The following is a 20,335-nucleotide window of genomic DNA, read 5'->3' as shown; positions in this document are numbered from 1 at the left end:
TGTTGTGTTGTTTTGTGTTATTTCGTCTTGCATTGTTTTGTTTTGTGTTATGTTGTGTCATGTTGGTTGTTTTCTGTTGTTTTTTGGTGTGTTGCGTTGTTTTCTGTTGTGTTGTGTTGCGTAGTTTTCTGTTGTGTTGTGTTTCGTAGTTTTCTGTTGTGTTGTGTTTTCTGTTGTGTTGTGTTATGTTGTGTTGCATTGTTTTCTGTTGTGCTGTGTCATGTTGTGTTGCATTGTTTTTTGTTGTGTTGATTGATTGATTGATTGATTGATTGATTGAAGTGTTTATTTCAAATATGCAAACAAAAATAAAAAATAAGGCAAAACATTTAAACATAGAAATACATATTCGAAAAGGAGTTAGAAGAAGAATAACTTATAGACTCCCACCCCTTCTCTTTACATAATGAGTCACAATACCAAGCTTCCAACTTGTTTAAATATTCCTGATACTTATAGATAAATAGAATATATCCCTGACTTTGTATTACAAAACAAAATAAAACCTGCATACACTTAATACAATACACACATACACACACACACACATACACACATGCACAAAGAGAAACAATAAAAAATAAATAAATAAAAAAAACACACAAAATGAAACAAAAACAAAACAAAGAAGACAATAACCTCATAACCCTTAGTGCTACCCAACACCTCCCTCATCCCTGTACCTCTTAAAAATAGTGTCTTTGTACCCACTAACTGAAACACAAAAACCCCTCCTCTTTGTCCGAATTAAAGTTAGATTAAAGTTTATTTTCCCCCTTAAAATTTAACTCTCCTGATGCATAATGAATAATTTCTGTATATTTATTGGTAAAAGATTATTTTTAGCTTTAAATATTATTTGAGCAGTTTGATACTCCACAATGTCTGTAAATTTTTGTAACTTGGACTGTATAAATAAGGGGTTTGTGTGTTCCTGATAGCCAACGTTGCGTTTGATTCGTATTGCTCTTTTTTGAATGGTGGTTAGTGGCTGTAGTGATGTTTTATAGTTGTTGCCCCAAACCTCAGCACAGTATTGGAAGTATGGTGACACCAGGGAACAGTAAAGAGTGTGCAGTGATTTCTGATCCCAAACTTTTTTTGCTTTGTTTATTATTGCAATGCTTCTTGAGATTTTGGCCTGTACATGTCTGATATGTGATTTCCAATTGATTCTGTCATCTATGATTACCCCTTTCTATTTTAACTCCCTCTAATTTTATTAATACCTCTTTATTCAATGGACAATTACCAAATACCATTAATTTTGTTTTCCTCAGATTTAATGATAACCTATTTCTTTTTTTTGGGTAAGTTTTCCCCAGAACAGAAAATATTTGTGTCATCAGCAAACAACACAAATGCAACACTTTAGTGATTTTGCATATATCATTAATATACAAAATAAAAAACTTGGGGCCCAACACCGACCCCTGTGGGACACCACAAGCAATGTCAATTTCACAAACTGCTGTCTCCCACTTCAATAACTTTTCACCCAATCCAGCACTATTCCCCTGATGCCATATCTTTCCAGTTTTTTGATTAATATTACATGGTTTAAATCAATAAATACTCCAATAGCATACTGCTTACGGTCTATTGCATTTGTGATTTCTTCTTCTAATGCCTCTATTATTGCCAATGATGTTGATCTATTTGATCTAAACCCATACTGGTTCTCAGCAAGAATTTTGTGTTTTTCTAAAAACATGTCCAATCTTTTGTTCTGTTTGTTCTTACATTTTTTGACAATATTCAAGATTTCATCTTTATCCACTGCTTGTAGAAACAATGAAAAAGGATTTCTCTCTAACAGCTGTTCATCGAATGTCCCTGAATTAGGGATTTTTCTTGCAAGCTCAGGTCCAATACTTACAAAGAATTCATTGAAAGTATTAGCCACATCTATCATGTTACAATTTTCAATATCCTTATCAATGAAATACTTAGGCAGACTATTGTGTTTAGATCCATCTCTTATAATATTGTTTAATATTTTCCATATTTCTTTAATGTCATTTCTATTATCATCTTATATCCTCCTATAGTATTTAATCTTATTTGCCATTATACTATTAGTTATTACTTATTCTTATATTTTTTAAATTTACATTCTGCCTCTTTAGTTCTCTGTCTTATGAACTCTCTATAAAGTGTATTTTTCTTTTTGCAGGCATTTTGTAGGCCTTTAGTAATCCATGGACAATTTGTATATGCTAGTTTCCTATTATATTTCTGAATTGGACAATGCTTATCATATAATGAAGAAAATATTCTTAGAAACTCATTATATGCAAGGTTAACATCTTTCTCTCTATATATATTTTCCCAATTATGCTCCAATCATTCATTTTTTAGTGTGTTAATGGATTCTTCTGTTCTTACTCTTCTGTATACTGTTTGTTTGTTTGACTTTTTCCTGTGTCTGATGTCATAAACTGTAAATACTGGCAAATGGTCACTTATGTCATTGATTAACAGTCCGCTTATTATATTAGTATCAATGTCATTGGTGAAAATATTATCAATGAGAGTAGCAGAATGAGAAGTGATTCTGCGAAATACGCTCATACTGTATATTGTATTGATAAATTCATCTATAGTATTGTGTATATTGGGATTTAATAAATCAATATTAAAATCCACACACATGAAAATAAATCCCTATTTTTGAAAATACACTTTCCATCCACTCACTGAAGGTATCTATGCTTCACCCTGGCGTTCTGTAAATACAGCTAACAACAACATTTTTATTTTTCTTCCATGCAAATTTCAATTGTTAAGCATTCAAGAAGATTATCAATGACAGTTGTCATTCCATCCAGAACCTTGAAGACTAGAGATTTGTCAATATATATAGCAACTCCTCCACCGCCCTTATTTTGTCTGTTCTTATATCCGAGTTCATAGCCCTCTACAAAGTCTGAACCTTTTTCAGTGTCAATCCATGTTTCAGATATTGCTATTATATTGAATGGCTTATGAAATACATGTAGATAATTCTTAATGTTATTAAAATTGGCATATAAGCCTCCTATACCCTCAGATTTAATGTTCTGATTGTACTGATCATCTGTGTAGTAGCAGCATTTTTTTTATGGCGGAGAAAAAATTGCTGTCCGGATCTCTATCCTATTCCAAATCCATGATGTTGTGATCAGTGTGTTCAAAATCGTCCAGTTCCAGTTGTTGATATTCACTTATCCTCTGTCGTGTCGTGTTGTGTTGTGTTGTGTTGTGTTGTTTTGTGTTGGGTTTTTCAGACGTCACAATATGAAATAAAGCGGTTAGGGTATGATATCATACAGATATGGTAGTAGTCATAATCGAAATGTGTGCAGCTGTAGTGAGTTATGGTGAGGTGACCCACACATATCTGACTACAGCCTCACACACTTGGTATACACACTGGTCTAATGTCTTTCTGAGCAAATGTGTTTAGAAAACTGAAATTCACACACGAAATACAAAAGATATTTTCATGATGAGAGTCAGACAACCTGGGGTCGCCATGGAGCCCAGTGAGCTTGAATTTCCCAACAGTTCAGACCTGTGTGCAGATTCTCGTGACTGTCCCAAGGTGCATTGCAAAAAAATATAGAAACAACAGGTACATCAGTGTGTTTGAGTCCTACCATCAGGAAATGCATGCATGCAGTCCAGCTTACTGCTGCCCCTGTGTACCAGATCGGCCAGTAAGAACAAGAGACAAATAACTGGACAAGTTGGAGAACAAATAAGTGTTTGTTACTAACAATATGCAGATAAACACACTGTCATTAACGCCAGCAGCGAATCAGCTGCTTTTACCTTAACCCTCCCCTCCTCCAGATGCTTGACGTCCTCTAGAAATACTGTCACCGCCTCCAGACCCCCATGGACCGGGTCGAGGGGCAGTCCATCCCAGGCAGGGCGGCCCCTTCACGCTCTGCGGCTCGGCTGCAGCTCTCCCGTGCTCCTGCAGGCGGCAGTGCAGCGGGGGCTTCTGTCCATGGTGCTGAAGATTCGGGCTGGCTCTGTCCGAGGTGCTGAACAGCTCAAGGGGGTTGCTGGGCTCAGTCCGAGGTTGCTGTCACACCGATCCAGTTCCTCCTCCTGCTGCTGCTGCTGTGTTCCCGGTGCACAATTGTGGCGGTGTTGTGTTACGGTGAACGGTCTGTCTGCCTGCCTGGAGATGTCGGAGCGGAGGGGGAGGGGAGGGCAGTAAGGTAAGGCTTTATGTGTCTGACAAAGAGCGTGAAGCGCACTTATTTGTCGGTATTTTCCGGGCCTTGGCTGCAGGCCCCGCGATGGATTTGACACCGAGTAGAGGGGGGGTGGGCGGAATGAAACCATATGCAGGTCCACCGTGGATGTCAGTGCGTGTGTGCTTTCTGACGGCCTTTATTTGATGTGGAATAATAAAGCTCGGCCTGAATGTGACGGACGCTCGTGGCTTTTAAACCGATTAGTATTATCGGTCTTTATTCCCAGGCCTCTATGGATGGATGATGACCCGGTGCGGTGTCGATACAGGGAAATTTGTTAAAAGTCCGAACGCTGAACGCCTTTGTGTGTGTGTGTGTGTGTGTGTGTGTGTGTGTGTGTGTGTGTTTGTCAGAGTGCCAGTTCAGGGAGAGGAGACAGGCCTCGTCCTCGTTAGCAGCCCCGGCCTACATCTCTGCTGTCAACGCAGGGAGCGAGCCTGCTGCTCCGTGCTATATTCACATTTTGTTTTGTCTGTGTGTGTGTGTGCGTGCATGTGCATGCGTGTGCGTGTGTGCATGTGCGTGCGTGTGCGTGCACGCGCGCATTTAAACTGATGTCATGCTGAGTCTCAGTGACGTCGTGGCCTCACTTTTTGTGGCTCGTGACCCTGTTCGAAGATCCCCAAACTGTCACGAGCTCGCGTCGTTCCTTCATTTCTTTATTATTATTATTTTTTACAAATGTTCAGTTCATAAGGTGATAACTACAGCTAATGTCAACACAGATAAAACCAGTGTCTTTGTCTCATTTCTAGATTTTAGATTCTCAGCATCATGCAAGTATCAAAGCTTTCAGTGACCTTTTTTTTTAATCCTACATCTGTTATTAAGTTTTTCAAACAAAAATAATTTTATTTGTCAAGAATTACATAATAATAATAACGTCCACTTGAGGCTGGCTCCAGAATTGAGTCAGTCTCCATAAGCCCTAATGTTAAAATGTCCAACTTCACAGCAGAAATAAACATGTTTACAGCCTGGGACAAAAAAAACAGTTTTGGGGGGCATCATTTAGCTCAGTTGGTAGAGCATCTGCCCCATGTACATATTGTTTAGTTACATAATATTTAATCATATGTTTTATGATGTTCTTTAATGGATCATTTTGTCACAGTTTGTTGTGATGCTTCCCAGTATAGGGTCATCCCCCCCAATGCTCCCACCCCCTGATAACTTCTCTTAAAGCTCAAATTAAATTCATTACATATGTTGCTATCTAATGGAGGGACAAGAACGAGTCTTATAATGATAAGAAGAAAAAATATATATACCATGCAATGCACAATTATGCTATTATGATAAAGGCGATGCATGGTTTTCACAGGGGCAAATCTATTTTCCATTTTTGAATGTTCTGCTCATTTTGTTGGTCTAAAGGTGGTAAAATGAGCGGCGTGGAGTGTAATGACTCTACACTGACAGGACTGAGCTCAGACAATATGCTTGTAACTAGAGTTTAAGCTCCCTGAGCTGCTAACATCAAGTTCCCAGAAAAAAAACAAACACTGAGGACACAATCACAGTGCAGTGCTGCATCAGAGCTCTGTCATGCTCACACCGACATAATTCACTTTTCACCAAAAACGCTCCTCCTCTCCACTTTGATACGTAGGCAGTGGATTTTGAATGACTGTGAAATCGTTCTTTTTCATCCCTGGTTAACACTGAAGTCACATGTGTGTGTTTCATCCAACAGAACATGAGTTCAGAGTTCAGACAGTGAGCCAACTGTGGACCAGGTGGACCAGGATCCAGAGGCAATTAACAACCAGAGAGCACCCAGCATCAAAGTATCTATCTATCTATCTATCTATCTATCTATCTATCTATCTGTGCTGTACTCCATCACTTCTCTTCTCTTCATCTTGCTTTTTTTGCCCCTCTGTTATTTAGATGAGCCAAGACACTACAGAGACACGAACACGAACCCGCTCCAAAGGCATCCGGGGTCAGTATGGACACACACACACACACACACACACACACACACACACACACACATTGGATGTAAAGACATTGATATGACATTTCATGATACATTATTCATGGCTGGATTAGTACGAAAAGAAACACTGGGCCAAAAACTTTGCTGTGGGCCCCCTACTGATTGTACATTGCAAGTGTAGGAAGTATGCATCTCATCGCCTATACACTGTACAATGACTGTTTGGGACACTGTCGCACTTCAGGCTACTCTAATGCCCTTCTGTAATATAGAATGTACAGTTAATCAGTACATAATGTGTATATATATATACACTACTACACTACCGGTCAAAAGCTTGATTTGCCAAATAGCTGAGAGAACTACTCATGGTTTTCATGCTTTCAGTTTGTAGTATATGAAGGGTTTGTACATGGAGAAAATGCTGTACAATTGTCCAATCAGAGTGACAAATAAAAGAAAAGAAAAAAAAGAGCAATAGTTCAATAAGAATATATGGAAGCAGTCAGCAGTCGATGGTAAAAGAAACTGGAAGCTTAGCATCAAAATCTGTTCACGTTTCAGCCTCTAACGAGCTGTGCGGCTTTAGCAAAGTTATTTTTTCAAACTTCAAAACAGAATTTTAGGGTTAGGTACTATCAGAACTGGATCAGGGAATATCAGCTGAATAGACTCAGCCTCAAGATAAGACAAACAAAATGTAACTTTTGTAAATAAATAATGTTTTGGTGGTCCATGGAGCTCTGTGAGTCCCAGAGATGTGTTCCTAATCCAGCCATGCTTACAAGCTTTTCGACACAGCACATTAATACATGGATGAACTTCACATTATGTGCAATGTGCAATGAGTAAACAAACAGAAGCATCCTTCTGACTCTCTGGTTCTCCTGCTGCTGTACTCTCAGTGTCAACAGAACTTGCGGGACAAGAGATGAAGCAGGAATTAAGGTAAGTGATTCTACACTTCAACAAAGGACGACCTTCATGTATGAATTGTGTCTCCTGTATGTTAAATATGTGTTTCTCTCACTGTGTGTCAGCAGCAGCTGTCCCACCCCTGGATGTGATGGCAAAGGTCATGTCAGTGGAAGATACTCACGACATAGAAGGTAGGCCACACAATCAGAGGCACCCAACAGCACTTTTGCTGCTTTATGTGAGCATGTTGGATATTAGGATTCACTTAACACTGTCCTGCTCTCCCCAGCGTACTGGGATGTCCGATTGTGAAGAAAAGGAAGCTGGAGGAGGCTGAGTCCGAGGAGAACCAGTCAGCTCCCAAGAGAAGGAACCAGCCAGCCAAACAGTCAGCAGATGAAGGTTTTGCCGCAGACAGTGACGCAGCAGAGGAGGAGGAAGAGGAGGAAGAGGAGGAGGAGGAAGAAGACCTCAAAGAGAAGAAGAAAAACAAAACAAAAAATAGACAGGAGGCAATAAAACGTGAGTGAAACCAAACCTGACTGACTCGAAAACAGTCTGAAAAACTGAAAATGAAATGATGACTTCATGTTTTTTTTCTGCAGTGGTGTGAGCAGCCCTTTGACATACAGTGGGGCTTTAAACTAAATGCTAAAAATGACATTGTTAGCTGTTACCATTAGAGTTTATTGTGTTAACATCAACAAACACCAACATTAATGAGCACTGAACAGCACTGCTAGGGCTTGAACAGAGATGATATTTGGCCTCATTGTTCCCCACAGCGGATGTTGGTTATACTTACTTCTCCCCGAGGGGGGATGTAGATTTATAGGCTACAGCAAAAGAGTGAGCACCACCATGATGAAAAGGATGCTTTGGATATATGTTGCAGGGAGAAAAGTGTGTCATGATCAGTCACAATGCATGTCACCTTGTAGAAATGACAAAGGCAATGATATCCATCCATACTTTGAATCCACAGCAGACTGCTCTCTGGTGGCAACAGAGGACCCAGAAACGTCCATTTGTCCTGTGGCTGAAGACGTCAAGAACGAAAGCATCATCACCTCGGAGACCGAGCACGAGTGTGAAAGTGAGAAAAGTGAGGAAGTGAAGCCGGAAGTACTCAGCGATGATCATCAGCGAGAGGAAACGGAGACAAAAGACGAGGAAGAAGGTCAGCTGGTGGCAAAGGATGAGTCATCTGAGCAACCTGAAGGAGAAACAGAGGTGGTCACGGAGCTTAAAGAGACAAAGGGAGAGGAGGAAGAGGAAGCAGAGGAAGAAGAAAAGGAGGAGGGAGAGCAGCAAGAGAATATAGTACAAGAGAGGGATGTCGAAAGACAGACAATAAGTCAGGAAAACTCTGATCACCTGTACTCCAGTGGAGATTACAACCATCAGGCCAAAGAATCAACAGAGGAGCAGAGTAAGAGGGAGGAACGGGAGGAAGAGGAGGAGGAGGAGGAGGAAGAGGAGGAAGAGGAAGAGGAGGAGGAGGAAGAAGATGAGGGAGAAGAGAGGGAGGTCCACCAAGAGATTGACACTCTGTACACTTTGAGTCCACGCACTCAGGGATCTGAAGCTGAGGTGTCACTCAGGGAAGAAAAGGTGAGCACCCCCATGACTGAGGAAGACAATGAAGAACAGGACGAGGAGCGAGAGGAAGAGGAGGAGGAGGAGGAGGACAAGAGGCAGGGGAAAGAAGCAGGCGAGGTGGTGGTGGAGGAGGAAGAGGAGGACCGAGACTCCAGTAAAGCCTCTCCGACTACAGTAGTTATAGAAGTGCGGTCTGAGGAGGATGATGACGAAGATGAGGAGGAGGAGGAGGAAGAAGAGGAGGAAGAGGAGGAGGAGGACGAAGAGGACGAGGAGGAGGATGAGGAGGAGGAGGAGGAGGATGTGGAGGAGCAGGACAGAGTGTCAGAGGGCTCAGGAATCACTGATGACTCAGAGAACTGGGATATGACTCGGGGGAACCTGGGGCTGCTGGAGCAGGCCATCGCCCTGAAGGCAGAGGAGGTGCAAGGGGGTCAGGAGGCCCAGAGCTCCCCAGACTATCATCCATACAGCACCTCCAGCAAGAGCTCTGAGCCTGCTGCTGCAGCCCGCCGCACCGGTCACTACAGCAAAGGTACAATTCCTGCTTATGAGACAGTATGGAATGATGGATCTGCTCTATATATTATATTCTATTATATTAGTATTATATTATAATTATATTAATTATATTATATTATATTATTTATATTCTTATATTATATTATATTATATTTATATTTATTATTATTGTATTTATCTTGTTATATTTATTTATATTATTATTATAATATTATATTAGATATATTATATTATATTGTATTATATATTATTATTATATTATATATATTATATTATATTATCTTATATTTTATATTATCTTATATTATATTATATTATATTATATTTATATATATATGGGTTTGGTCAATAAAAGAAAAGAATGAATCATAATACTATATTAGCCTTTTATAAAAAATGTAGAATCAATTATTCATAAATAATAAATACATCAGTATGATATGAGTGATGGCCTTAGGATTACCTGGTATTTAGTACTTTTTTTGTACTACTCACTGATGTGTTTGAATTTATTATTGCGGTCATCTTCTCCATTCAGAGAAGAAGGAAGTGAAGTGTCCAACCCCTGGCTGTGATGGGACAGGTCATGTGACTGGGCTGTACCCTCACCATCGCAGTCTGTCTGGATGTCCTCACAAAGACAGAATCCCTCCAGAGAGTGAGTACACATCAAGACAAAAAGTTCAAATATCACTATCAGCATTAGTATTACTAGTACAACCACTGCTACTTCCTTCTGGAAAAAACTACTAATACTACTACTTGTATTATCAGTACTGCTTTTTGAAATGCTGTGTTTCTAATTTCTACTGTTTGTGATGTGAAAGCAAACTAAACACACTGACCCCAGTTTGTGTCTACTGTGTGTCGGTAGTCCTGGCCATGCATGAGAACGTCTTGAAGTGTCCGACTCCTGGCTGCACAGGCCAAGGCCATGTCAACAGTAACCGCAACACACACCGAAGGTTAATGAAACACACAAGGACACACAGACACACACACACACACACACATAACGGAGGCCTGACTACCACAACATGTGAACATATGTGAGATCTCAGATCTCATACAGACTAGTCCGGGACTTTCTGAGGTTATTATGAGGATGTTTCTCATTTCTCTGTTCTGGTTTCATGCTGTTTGTATATATAGAGTCTACGGTTTGGCAGCTTTTCAGTTCTCAGCAGTAATCTCAACTTTGTTTTTGGGGCCTTAGTTTGGGTCCAACTCTGGAATAAATAGCACATAATTTTACAACTAATTCTTGAGTGAAACCTGAAGGAGAAGCATTGTCATCTAATACTACTAACACATACTTACACTGCCTATAGAGGGCCTATCAATAATATCAACACACTTCTGCCTGCATATTAAATGTCTACCTACTCATGAAAGTTTTATTCCATTAAATGCAAACGTGCTATGTTTCCTCCGTCAGTCTGTCCGGCTGCCCCATTGCAGCTGCAGCTAAGCTGAACAAAAGCCAAGACAAGCAGGTTCATTTACAGGCTTCATCCAGCGAATCCTCTTCCAACTCTGACAGAGTGCTCAGGTGAGAGCTGAGTATTTTATTTTTCACTTCAGTGTTTTTTAATCCACAGATACATACAGCTATGTCTGTGCCACTGATTATGTTTAACTAATGATTTTTTCTCTCCAGGCCCATGTGTTTTGTGAAACAGCTGGAGATCCCTCAGTATGGCAGCTTCCGTCCCAACACAGTGACCACCACGCCTCGAGCTAACCTGGCCAAGGAGCTGGAGAAATACTCCAAGGTGTCTTTTGACTATGCAAGCTTTGATGTCCAGGTGTTTGGAAAGCGTATGCTCATTCCAAAGACACCCAGCAGCACTGAAACATCACCTAAAGCCTTCAAATGTAAGACCCACACACTTCATCTCTATGCTCCACTCGTGTACAGCCAAACGCAGATGATGTTACAACAAAGCGCCTCCATGTCAGATAATGTGTATTGTATTTTTGAGGGAAGACATTGTTAAGAAATCTGATAACGATGAATGTACAATATTCTGTTTTTATTCTTTTCAATATCCATGATCTCAAACTGATATTTTGAACTCTCACATCAATCATTTCTGCACAGATCAACAGAACCTAAACAATATCTGACATTTGGAAAGATGTCAAAGATAGACCAAAGTATATCTGTATGAATAGACTAGTGAAGACCTGGAGTTATCCCTTTATTTCATAAAAAAAGAGACAATAAACTTTCATTTCATTTAAAGAAAAGTACGAGGAATCATGAAATTGAAAACATAAAAGACAACATAGCAGGTGCAAACATCAAGGGATCAAGAAGGCTGATTAAAATAAATAAGATCTCCTTCCATCTCATGCAGGTTTGTTTTGACTTTGTAAAGAAATATATAACCAGATTTCAGACATAAATATATGTTAGAATTTAATCCTACGTTTATTATTGTCATTTGAAAACACAAATGAGTAATTCTTGTTATTCACTGGAGAGCAGGAATTATCTATTTGTGTGTGCATTCATTATTCATCGACAGCTAAATGTGTTAGTTCTGGTCTCACACGCTCCGTACATCACTGTGCGGTTACCGAATCAGATGCTGAAACACACTGGCTGAAAACAAACCTGATATTACTGTGACTTCCAGCTGTGTTAGCCACATTAAGCCTGAATGCTTCACACATGCAGTGTTAGCTGACACAGTCGTGTTTCATTCCCACACAGCTAAATCATTCCCTAAGGCCTCCTCCCCCAGTCACAGTGTGTCAGGAGGCTTTTCCAAGAGCGCGTCGTCCTCCAGTGGTTATGATTACAGCCAAGATGCAGAGGCAGCTCACATGGCCGCGACAGCCATCCTCAACCTGTCTACCCGCTGCTGGGAGAGACCAGAGACCATCAGCACCAAGCCCAGGGAAGCCTGTACCAAGGTACACTGGATTTCATTCAGACAGATTCTTAATGTAGACCAGCTCAATAGTGCACAGCACTCTCATGTCATGTGACTTCAGCTGCACTTACTGTATACATTTTTGAAAAAACAACAGTATTCAAGTTACAAATCTGAATTCAGCATACCCCAGAACAGATACCAACCCCCACCCCTATCCCTCCGGCACCCAGCCCCAACAGATAGACAAGTGTAGTTAAAAATAAATTAAGGATAATCAAAAAAGAGAGGAAAATAAATAAATAAATAAATACATAAATAAATAAAAATAAACAATGAAGAAAAGCAAAAAATGGGTAAGTAAACTAACCAGTGAGTAAGTTAAAGTATAAGTAAATAAAATAAAAACTAATAACAATTGTTATATTCATAGAAAAATAAATAAATAAATAAAAATAAATAAATAGATAAATAAGCACTTAATGTATATCTGAACCCTGTAGGAGTCAGACATTGAAGTTGATGAGAACGGCACCTTGGATCTCAGCATGAAGAAGACCAAGAGGGAGGGCATGCCGCCTCCAGAGGCTTCATCCTCCTCGTCTTCATCTTCTCAACAAATCGGAGCCACCTTGTCTCAGGGCCACACTCAATCCGAGTGGGAGGGGCCGCTGGACTTCACCAAACCGAGTGGAGTCAAAGAGGAAGACCACGAGGAGGTACTGTGACACATACACTACACCACAGTCATACACCTGACTGAGGGTCCTGGATTCTTTTGAGACTTTGTGCACGTTACCCATGTTTTACCTTTCTTCAGGTGGAGTACACAGCTCCCTCATACACCTCATCTGATGGTGAGGAAGAGGACCAGGAGAACCTGGAGGACAGGAAGTACCCTGGTGAGGTCACCACCAGCAGCTTCAAGGTCAAGTTTCAGCCCAAAGACAGCAAAAAAGAGATTCTTGTGTAAGTCAAAACATGGTTACACTCACTCATTTAACCATAGCTTGTATTGTCTGGAACATTCATATAAAATATTAACATCATCAGATCTGGAGACTGTATTTGTGATATATCAGTAGAAGCACCACCTCAGTGATTATGGACTGATCTGTGAGTGTGTGTCTTGGTCTCTAGATGTCCCACCCCGGGATGTGATGGCAGTGGACACATCACTGGCAACTACGCATCACATCGAAGGTAAGACCTGCATCCTGACGTGGAAATGATTTGCTTTTACGAATCTGTGGTGTGACTGCACTGACAGGTGATTTGTTGAGGTTGAAGTGTGATTTCATTTTGACCTCAATGATTCTAAACCAGAATCATTTAAAGATGGGGGAGTATTCTGTAAATCTGACCACCAGTTGGAGAAACAATAAATCCTTAAAAGACTCAACAAATCTGATCCAAGCCTGTGGAACTGTAGTTAAGCATGACACAGCGCTTGATTTAGTTCAGTACTCACCAGTCCTGCTACGTTAGATTTCTGTCTAACTGAGTACCAATACTTGTCACTCAGTACTGCAATTTCTTAGGAAATGTGGCTATGTAATGGATGTAGGAGTTACTCTAAGTGGTTTAAAATAAGTAATAAGATTTCTGCTCAAACAAGACACAAGGAGGCAAAATGTGCAGCTGTGTTAAGTACAATATGTTGGAAGTTGGAAAGCTGGTGGATAAGAGCATATATCAGAGCCTGTACAGAGCTCCTTTATACTACTTTATCTTACAAAAGAATCATTTAGTCAAATCAGTAATTCTTGCACATGATCCATGCCCCCAAATACTGCATGTACGAGTTCGACTGAACCTCTGTCATGACAGACAGGCATTAAGAATACATAAGGAGCTTAGTAACTTTTAGTCCTTTCTTTGTCTGCTACAAACACAGCCATGCCTTCAAAGTTTGTTTCTTATAGTTGGAAGAACTTCATCATAGTTCTCTTCAAAAGAGTCCCAACATTTACAGATGATTTGATGTGACAGATGACATTGGTTAAAGTAAAATAATCTACTGAAATGATGTTGAAGATGTTTTCACCTACATTCAAATGACCTCTTCAGTTCCAATGAGAGGCGGCTAACATCTGCCTGACTGAGTTCCTCCAGTGTTGTGATCAGCTCAGGCACCTGAAGGAGCTCATGTCACCTTGACAAGGAGCAAACCACCTGGTCACCAATCATTAGAACTAAAGACGCCTTTCAACAGCGAAAAATCTTCCAGTGGATTGTTTCATTTCCACCTGAAATCATTCTGCCTGAATGACTGAGATGACTCCACACACACACACACACACACACATTCATCGTTCATTATTTGTCCTGCCCAACTATTACGCTAGATCAGAAAGTAAAAGAACTCCTGTCCTTCCCTGTGTGTGTGCTGCCCAGTCCTGTCCTGGCTCTGTAGTCCAGTTCAGGTTCTGGCTCTTTCCTTCACTCATGCTCAGACATCCTGTTCTCAGTCTGGTTTTCTGACGTTCTCTCTCTAACCTATCTTCCAGTCTGTCAGGCTGTCCTCTTGCTGATAAATCACTTCGGACCCTCATGGCTGCCCACACAGCTGAACTAAAGTATGTCTGCTTTCTCCTGTCTCTCACCTCCAACATGTTCACTGAGCACTCAGTCTGCAGCTACAGCTCTGTCCCTGCTCTCCTTTTAAGACTAATACAAAAAACAATCATAATTAAGTCCAATATTGAACAAATCCAAACCAAAAACAATGACCCCTGATTATTTAGTGAGGAAAAATGGATTCTGCCTGCAGTCTGCTGATAATGTAAGCCTGTGGAGTGAAAGAGCGTCTGTGTGTGTCTCAGGTGTCCAACTCCGGGTTGTGATGGATCAGGCCACATCACTGGAAACTACGCTTCACATAGAAGGTAGGAGATCCTCTCCTGTTCTGCCTGCTGCACCATCAGATACTCTGCACAGAAAGATAACATGATTGATCCTCTCTGTTGCCAGTCTGTCTGGATGCCCTCGAGCCAAGAAAGGTGGGGTCAAATCAACCCCCACCAAGGATGACAAGGAAGACTCTGAGCTGTTGAGGTAAGCGACACTGTCCCATGGCTTTTCCAGAGTTAGTGTTGATCTTAGATTCCAGCGGTAGCTGCGTAGGATTGTTTCCAACTTCCACGATCCAAACAATTTAAAGAACTCCAAAGAGTTCTGACGCTTCACGTCAAGCCACAGATCTTTAATATCAGGGATAGTTATGTAAGGCTAGCCTCTTGACACCTCCATCTACACTCTCCATCAGTCGAACCTATCAAACGATGTCTTCTGGCCCTTTCCAGGTGTCCAGTTCCTGGCTGTGACAGTCTAGGCCACATCAGTGGGAAGTATGCCACCCACCGTAGTGCCTACGGCTGTCCCCTGGCAGCACGCCGGCAGAAGGAAGGTCTTCTTAATGGAACTCCCTTCTCCTGGAAAGCCTTCAAGACTGAGGGCCCGACCTGCCCAACGCCAGGCTGTGACGGCTCAGGACACGCAAACGGCAGTTTCCTGACACACCGAAGGTATCCTGGAGAGTATCCAGTGTGATACCAAACATAGTCTGTAAAAATGGATATGCTATATAGAAATAAACAAAATATGAACTCATATACTGTAGTTGTATGGGGATGCATTGGTCCTGATCGCCACTTCCTCTCAGTCTGTCAGGTTGTCCTCGAGCATCTGCAAATAAAAAGAGAGCCAAGTTCCCCGGAGATGAGTATATCACTGCAAAGTTCAGAGCCAGTGACGGTAAGAGACACGACTTTCCCCTCCTGTCTGCCCTACGTGTCTCCAAAACTGCTAATATTGCTACTAACACTAAGATACAGACACATAAGAATATAAGAAATCAGGTCTGTCACACTGTTAACATGCAGAGCCACAGTAGCTAAGACTGACAGCCTTGATATTCCGTTTGCTGTATGTTGTTGCCCTCACTTCTTACAGTTCTGGACAACGATGAGGACATCAAGCAGCTCAACAAGGAGATCAACGAGCTGAGCGAGTCCAACTCAGAGATGGAGGCGGACATGATGAACCTGCACACTCAGGTGAGCTTAGCTGCTCCACTCACTTAACTCATATCAGCAGGATGAGACACTCGATATGTTCGACACATCCAGGAGAAACGGCCATGTGATAGGAGGCTGCTAGCTGTTGGTTTGAAATTAAACAGAGGGATAGATTATGATGGATGGTGCACACAGTTTCATGGATGCAGCAGTGGTGCAGTCAGTCTTGCTACCAGTTTGTCCCAGCAAACAATCCCCTGCAGCACAGGACACATTTTCCCCATAGACCCCGTAACACCATGCCTGTAAAACTGTTGTCTATGAACATTCAGTTGTTAAGCCCTGTGTTCTGTGTCTGTCTCTGCTTCAGATATCTTCAATGGAGAAGAACCTGAAGAACATGGAGGAGGAGAATAAACAGATCGAGGAGAGGAATGAGGCCCTGTTCCTGGAGCTATCTGGCCTGAGTCAGGCCCTGATCCGCAGCCTTGCCAACATCCGCCTACCCACCATGGTGAGTATATGCAAGGAATCCCCACATCCCATCTGACTCGCAGCCGTGAGCTATCTCAACTCTATGGAAGCAAATAATTATTTGGTTTATCATTCCTCAGTCCCAATTAAGTAATAAATTGTAAAAAAAAAACAAACACTCACAATTGGACAGATGTTCGCGATGAATCGGACCACTGACTTTTCCTGTAACCCCACCCTGACGTTGACCTTTTTGCTTTTAATTGAAATATCTGCGACAGTTACAGGGTTCGCCATGAAATTTTGTCCCAACATTCATGTTCCCCCAGGATGAATTGACATGTGATCTCTTGACATTTCACCTATGCAACCATCAGGTTTGACTTTGGTTTAGAACCTGCAAAACTGACGACAATCCAAGCAGCTCAGTTAAACTAAGATGTGTCGACATTTAGCTTAAAGTTGTGTCTGAGTACAGCCTCACTGTAGGCTGCATCTGAAATTTGTATGTCTGAAACCTTAGTATGAAATCAGTAGTACATGATGTGCATGATGTGAGAACTTATTACAAAAGGCAAGTACTGGACACTACGCCGTCCCATAAATATCCCATAATGTAGCGGTGATGACAACAGGGCAGCTCTGGTCTAATGTCAATACTTCAGACCTAGTAAGAAAGACTAATTAAATTAATTCAGGGTTAGATAATTTTATGTGAATAGCAGCACACACATTAACACACATGACTTTGTTCAGACTGGGGCAGAATTATTTCTCAAATGCAAATACAATTACTCCTAATTACACATCACTTCTAGAATAATCCTAATTATTATTTTTACACTATTTTTAATTGATCAAACTGTAGGATCTCACAGAAACACGTGTCACTATGTTTGTTCCTGTATGGTTAGATATGATCATTAAACTGAACTGAATGGAAGTAATTCGATCAGACATCACCAACATATCCACATGGGCTGATGTAGTAACCACATAGGTGCCAAATATGGCTTGGACTGGCAAAAATCACATTTTATGTGGATTTTTCTGTCTAGGCTCTGAAATCAGTCTGGATATGTGTCGGCAGTTTGAAACAATGACCTTCACCTATCATGGTTAGATACTGTAAGTGGACTTTGAATCTTCTGACATCTGAACTTGCTCCTTCTTTCAGCAGGAGCCACTCTCAGAACAGAACTTTGACAGCTATGTAGAAACCCTGACCCACATGTTTACCAATAAAGACTGCTACCAGAACCCTGAGAACCGGGCTCTGCTCGAGTCCATCAACCAGGCAGTGAAGGGCATCGAGGTGTGACGGACAGAAGGAAGACAGGAGCGGGGCATCACAGTGACAACACCAATCTTTCTTTCCAAACCCTTTAGATACTGTATGTAATTAATTCTTCTCATTTGGGACTTTGTCATCTGTTCTTTGCATTTGTTTGCTGTTTGCATGTTGCTTTTATGATGGTATGAGTGTGAACAGATTAGGGTGTGGATGTAAAGTGTGTTGTAGCACACTGGAATCAAACTGTTACTGTAAGCAAAGGCATCTCATAGTATACACAGACAGGCACAGAGCGTGCAGAACAAAGTCAGGAGTTCATATAAACAGCCTGAGCTGAGCTGAGTCTTAGTTAGTGAGCATACCCCTCCCACCTCCACTCAATAATGTTGATAGTATTCTATATGAGCATAGTGATGTTGCACCTCCAGGACTAGTTTGTAGCTTCATTCTTACTATTGCTGTGTAACTATTTAAGTCCTTTGCAAATGTTGGTTTAATAACTTATTTATTCATGTCTGCTGTATTTCTTTGGCCTATTTATGATTCATTATCTATTTATTAACTTTTTTTTTATTATTATTTCAAAATGCTACCTGAGAAGATTTTAAATGGTTACCGAGAGAAAGGAATCATTTCCTCTGCATTGTTGAACAAAGAGGAAATATTTTAAGATATCAACTATGAATTGTTTTATATATCTTATTATTTATTTAAAATACTGGGATCTTTTTAAGTGCAAATATTTTGTAACTGAAAGTTTTTTAATAATTTTCTAAAGATTTTTTTTGGTGCTTCTGTTTATATGATTTTCCTTTTTATTCTCACAAACTATTTTGAGTACATTGCAATACACTGGGAATATTGAGCTGCACATATTTGGTATTTATTTGGTGATGAAGAACAAAGTGATGGTGAATATTTATTTTGTATTGTCTATGTGTTAATGATGGCTGTGTATGGATTAGTCTTTAAGTTGCTCTTGAAATAAAGGTTAACCCGCAGTGAATGTGGACTGGACTCACTGTGTTTTTACACTGACTCAAATGTTCACATATTATGACTGTTAGACCGCAACTGACTCTTGTACTTTGATACTTTTTGATATGTAATGTACTGTTAATAAGTATTCATCTAATAATCCCATATTCCATATCGAATCAAATACAGAAAATGATTCATTCATGAATATCTGTGAATTGAGATGCTTCTTTCTGAACCAATCAGTGAATGGCACAAAACTAGTAACGACTCATTTGTTAGGATACTAATTACCAAGCAGTAACCTCTGTAATTGTGAAGTCAAGCCAACACAGCAAGTGCCAAAACCTGCAGTTCCTCAAATGTCCACTTGAGGCTGGCTCCAGAAGTGAGTCAGTCTCCATAAGTCCCCATGTTCAAATGTCACAACTTCACAGCAGAAATAAACATGTTTATAGCCTGGTACAACAAAAAACAGTTTCGGTCTCTATAGTAGTCAATTTCCCTGTTCATGACAACTGTACTGAGGGTGAATTTATATACAACTCACCTGTTCAGATTGTTGCTTGTTTGAGCTTCCACGTTATACAGAAATATGTCGGTGATGTCGTGGAGACTACATCTATGTTAATACAGTTCATAGTAATTAGTAGTAGTAATAAGTATAATAAGTAGTCCACTATCACTTCATCATTAACTTTTGATCACTTACTCTTCTCGTGGCCCCTGAAGTAACATGGTACATCACACTAAGTCATTACTAAGTACAGTGGTGTCAGTACACTTGCACCTAAACTAGCTACTGTATATTGTATCATCTCTTGACTTTGGACATCAACATACATTATTCAGCAATGATCTGTATATGACAAAAACATAGCAGCATTTCCATGCCGAAATTTGAATAAACTACAACATTCAGGGCCGTTCAGAGCCAATTTGGTGCTATAAGCATAATTGCTTTGTAGGCCCCCCCAATTTAAAAATAAAAAATAAAATACAGATTATTGCAATAACAATAGAATAAAGGAGTAAAGGTGCAATCTGCTTCAATAAAATGTAGCTATATAACTAAAAAACTTTTATATTAAAAAAACATTTTCCCACATCCCTTTGTTTCTTGTTTAGTTGGCAGGGCACCCAACTATGATGTATTTTATTATTCTGAGAAAATGTTGCCTATAGTAGACTGATGATGCACATTACAGAAAGGATTCATAATAAATTTTAATAATTCATCGTTATGATCATCATAATTATGATTGTTAACTTTGTTCCTGTCAGGCAGAGGCCGTCTCCTGGGGCTGAAGTGCTCGTCATCGGGGTCATTCGGGGTTAACCCCCTTCACTTTCTTCAGCAGTGGAATAACACACACGAGCTCTGGCATTGTCTTTTGAGACACCGTGGCCTTTATTTGATCACACACTGTAGATACACTCTACAT

General features: G+C 40.4%; 1 protein-coding gene across 3 annotated transcripts; it reads left to right on the top strand.

The window, feature by feature from the left end:
- Positions 1-3,910: 3,910 nt before the first annotated feature.
- Positions 3,911-18,784, top strand: myt1a (myelin transcription factor 1a). Of its 3 annotated transcripts, none has more exons than XM_027288959.1 (23): positions 3,911-4,214; positions 5,950-6,043; positions 6,147-6,201; positions 7,104-7,146; positions 7,242-7,307; positions 7,406-7,638; positions 8,102-9,253; positions 9,779-9,898; positions 10,115-10,205; positions 10,679-10,792; positions 10,901-11,118; positions 11,963-12,165; positions 12,629-12,844; positions 12,946-13,094; positions 13,266-13,328; positions 14,636-14,704; positions 14,951-15,013; positions 15,099-15,182; positions 15,431-15,652; positions 15,790-15,881; positions 16,080-16,183; positions 16,515-16,658; positions 17,799-18,784. In XM_027288959.1, exons 3-23 carry the CDS (start codon positions 6,147-6,149, stop codon positions 17,937-17,939), a joined length of 3,642 nt encoding a protein of 1,213 aa, XP_027144760.1. In that variant the 5' UTR covers positions 3,911-4,214; positions 5,950-6,043; the 3' UTR covers positions 17,940-18,784. The 3 variants fall into 3 exon arrangements, with proteins under 3 accessions (XP_027144760.1, XP_019115475.2, XP_027144761.1); XM_019259930.2 differs by having other exon boundaries at positions 3,913-4,214; positions 17,796-18,784; XM_027288960.1 differs by lacking the exon at positions 14,636-14,704 and having other exon boundaries at positions 3,913-4,214; positions 17,796-18,784.
- The last annotated feature ends 1,551 nt before the right edge of the window (positions 18,785-20,335 follow it).

This window comes from Larimichthys crocea, chromosome XV (genome assembly GCF_000972845.2).
Source record: "Larimichthys crocea isolate SSNF chromosome XV, L_crocea_2.0, whole genome shotgun sequence".
In the NCBI taxonomy this organism is placed as follows: domain Eukaryota; kingdom Metazoa; phylum Chordata; class Actinopteri; family Sciaenidae; genus Larimichthys; species Larimichthys crocea.
This window is presented reverse-complemented; position numbering and strand designations above follow the sequence as displayed.

Coding starts and splice junctions, on each gene's coding strand:
- myt1a (XM_019259930.2), top strand. CDS start 6,147: ATGAGCCAAGACACTACAGAGACACGAACACGAACCCGCTCCAAAGGC. Junction 10,793..10,900: donor AACTCTGACAGAGTGCTCAG/GTGAGAGCTGAG, acceptor TTTTCTCTCCAG/GCCCATGTGTTTTGTGAAAC. Junction 15,882..16,079: donor AAAGTTCAGAGCCAGTGACG/GTAAGAGACACG, acceptor CACTTCTTACAG/TTCTGGACAACGATGAGGAC.